General features: G+C 41.3%; 1 protein-coding gene across 1 annotated transcript in view; it reads left to right on the forward strand.

Annotated features, from left to right (window-relative positions):
• LOC119401572 (organic cation transporter protein-like) overlaps nucleotides 1-3,140 on the forward strand; it is a 29,942-nt gene extending 26,802 nt beyond the window's left edge. Inside the window, exon 11 of the mRNA XM_037668473.2 lies at nucleotides 2,979-3,140. Within this exon, the coding sequence (XP_037524401.1) occupies nucleotides 2,979-3,069 (91 nt within the window). The 3' untranslated portion in view covers nucleotides 3,070-3,140. The remainder of the gene's footprint in view (nucleotides 1-2,978) is intronic.
• The last annotated feature ends 284 nt before the right edge of the window (nucleotides 3,141-3,424 follow it).

Raw genomic sequence — 3,424 nt, forward strand, 5'->3', positions numbered from 1 at the left:
TAGGAGTTGCTCGTTGCAATGTATGAGCGTATCAGCCAGCTATACCAACAACTGCTTCACAACTGTGGAAAGTGGCCATTGCCCGAGTGATAAGGGACAGGCCCGTCACAAAGACTGATTTAAAATCAGTTGTTTGTCCGTTTAGGACCGGAGACGCGAGCCCAGTTTTGGTGAAAACACAATTAAAGGCTTCACAACCATGCTGGTTCCTCCACGGAGCCTGATATGAATAGATACATGAAATACAGCTCTATGGACCTACTTACACTGGTAAAATAGTTCAGTAAATAATTGGCATATTTACTTAGGATATACGAAATTATGTTCATGTCGATGTAGCGAATTATGTCCCTTTATTTAACTTATGCCGCAGGGCATACTGGCGCCAATAAAAAAAATTATGTCCATGAAAAGGAAAACGTTTCAAGTTGCTCGATATTATAATCGTGAATCTTGTTTTGGTAACGTTCATTTAGAGAGCCACCATTCCTGAAACGTTTGTGTCAAATTTGTTCGAAAGAGGATGTTTCATGCTTTGATGTCTAATCAGTAGTTACGTAAAAATATATATGAAGTTACGGGCTCGAATTCCCAACGTAACAAGCCGGCTTCTGCGGTGCCCACAATGCGGCGTCGCATGGATTTAGTTTCACTACGATGCAGCAGGGGTGTTTTGTAATATACGGTCTCATTGATCTAATTTTAAGCATATCCTCTTCAGGCGAAATATACACATGTGCGGACGCGACTTGTTTTTGCGTGTTCAGACGGCAAGTGCCCACGAAAGAGGAAGAAGAGACACTGAGATTTGGATTAATTTAACCCTCGTCGTAATTACTTTGTGTTCACTTTACTTTAAGTCTTCCTGCAGATAATAAGTTTTCCGAAGGCATTGCCGCATTTGACGAGTGGCTTGGCGTGTTACATTCCATGAGCACTGGCTCACAGAGAATACAGCCGGTAACAAATTACACACGTATTTCAAGTCTCAGTTCAGATATTTTTCACGACAAAATAGAGCATGACTGACTTAAGAATTAATTTATATTTAATTGCACTATACTAAGAAGGAAGTACTGAAAATGCACATTTACACATACAACGACATTCTCCCCCTTTCAATACAATATAGAGTAGCTCGAAAGTAATGTGGGAAGTGTTGACACATTCATGGGAACTGAACCATAATTCGAGCCTGCAGGGGATGTGCGAACGTGTTTTCAGCACGCCCTCATCGGAACTTGAAAGGGAAGCTGAACGCTAGACCTGGGGTTAAATTTAAAATATCAGCGTATTGGACAACCTTGTGGCTATCACAAAAGTACTGGACTGAATGAGCGTATGGTGCAACAATGAAATAACTTTGTCGGGAAAGTCAAGTCTAGAATACTCAATCTTGATTTGCGCATCAAATCCTTATTGGTTCGCGGCGAATGAGATTTGTTCTCGTGGGAGAAACAGGTGGAGGATTTATTTACTTGCATCGTCAGAACACATTTAAAACAGCGTTACATTATTTAAAGCACTGTCTCTGGACTTACGTGCGGGAAAAAGTTCTATATACTTAGGTACTCCGAGCTGTCTCCGGAAAAACTTCAAAAAGAAAAACGGTTAGACAAACTGCATACAAATACACGAAGGCGGCTGCTGCCTTATATAAGAATAAGAAGAGACCACTTGTCTAGAAGAGCGATGAATTGGGCTAGTTGGTGGTCGTTCATGGTTTCCTTGTTGTGCTGCAGATGACGAGACGAGGACGGTAGGTCGATACAGGGACACAGGACAGGTGGTGCACAAAGTTACAACTGGTGTATTCACATCTTGCGAAGTGTCAAATATAGGTTAACAATCAGATGGGAAAGGGTGAAGGAAGGGAAAGTGCGGATAAGGTGGGCAAAAAGTAAATATAGATAATGCAAGCATATGACATGTGCCATCTTAAGCTCAGGCAAATTTTTCGCAGATCAGCGTACACCACTTTCTAGAAATTTTATTTCTGCTTGCGTTAAATGTAACGAGGGTGTGCTGATGCATTCCTCTTTTGCAGTTAAGATGAACTAGGGAGATAAAAGAAGCCTTGTTCATCTTAACTGCAAAAGAGGAATGCATCAGCACACCCTCGTTACATTTAACGCAAGCAGAAATAAAATTTCTAGAAAGTGGTGTACGCTGATCTGCGAAAAATTTGCCTGAGCTTAAGATGGCACATGTCATATGCTTGCATTATCTATATTTACTTTTTGCCCACCTTATCCGCACTTTCCCTTCCTTCACCCTTTCCCATCTGATTGTTAACCTATATTTCACACTTCGCAAGATGTGAATAAACCAGTTGTAAGTTTGTGCACCACCTGTCCTGTGTCCCTGTATCGACCTACCGTCCTCGTCTCGTCATCTGCAGCACAACAAGGAAACTATGAACGACCACTTGTCAAAGTGTTGGGTCTAGCGACAGCCCGTGCTCCAGAATGTTTCACACTTCACGCTTACATTCGCACTTTTCCTGACCAGTTTTTAGGAGCGGAGCTCCTTATAGCATCACCTGGTCGGTCATGCGGCGTGTCGCCGCCGTCGCGTCTCCCGTATCGTTCAATAGATGGCGCTGTCCCATAGAGATGAATGCAAACTGCAGTTGGGTGGCGATACGCTAGATGGCGCTCTCCCATAGAGATAGAAAAAAGAAATGAAATTAAAAAAAAAATAAAAATAAGAAAAATAAAAAATAATAAAAAAATGAGAAAAATAAAAAATAAGAAGTAAATAATAAGAAATAAAAAAAATTAAAAAGAAGGAAAAAGGGACAAAGGAAAAATAATCAAAGCAGCGTATCGCTTTGATTACTTCTGGGCGAAACCACTGAACATTTCACGGTGTAACCATGATTGCTTCAGGAGCTTCGCCCAAGCTCTTCATCATTCACCCGTGGATATGCTGTAATTTTTATGTTGCCCTTACGTTTTGGTGATCTGTATTTCAAGGTTATCGAAGAAAATGAAGACGGCGAGACGAAACAGAGATTCGTACAACGCTGTGGAAGCCGAGGACCGTGAGCTGGACAACAAGATCTGAACCGTATTGTACGTATGCACGAGGGAGAGAGAGAGAACGAGAGAGAAAAAACTGTGAATAAAGACTGAACAAATATTACGCTGGTTGGGCTGGTGCGTTAACCTGTTTTGAATCTGATCAGAACGTTTGTGACACTTTCCTCTACAATGTCCGCTAACGTTTTACGACCTGAGCTAACCGTGTTTTGGGCATTAACCTGACCTCTTAATACCCTCTCCTCGACCCCAACTAGTTTATTTATTTATTTGTTTGTATATACCCTCAGGGCTTACAAGAAGCATTATAGAGGGGAGGGGCTAAGGTACATCGATACATACAAAAATATGTATAATACAACGAAATATAAAGCAAAAAA

Source organism: Rhipicephalus sanguineus, chromosome 8 (genome assembly GCF_013339695.2).
Source record: "Rhipicephalus sanguineus isolate Rsan-2018 chromosome 8, BIME_Rsan_1.4, whole genome shotgun sequence".
In the NCBI taxonomy this organism is placed as follows: domain Eukaryota; kingdom Metazoa; phylum Arthropoda; class Arachnida; order Ixodida; family Ixodidae; genus Rhipicephalus; species Rhipicephalus sanguineus.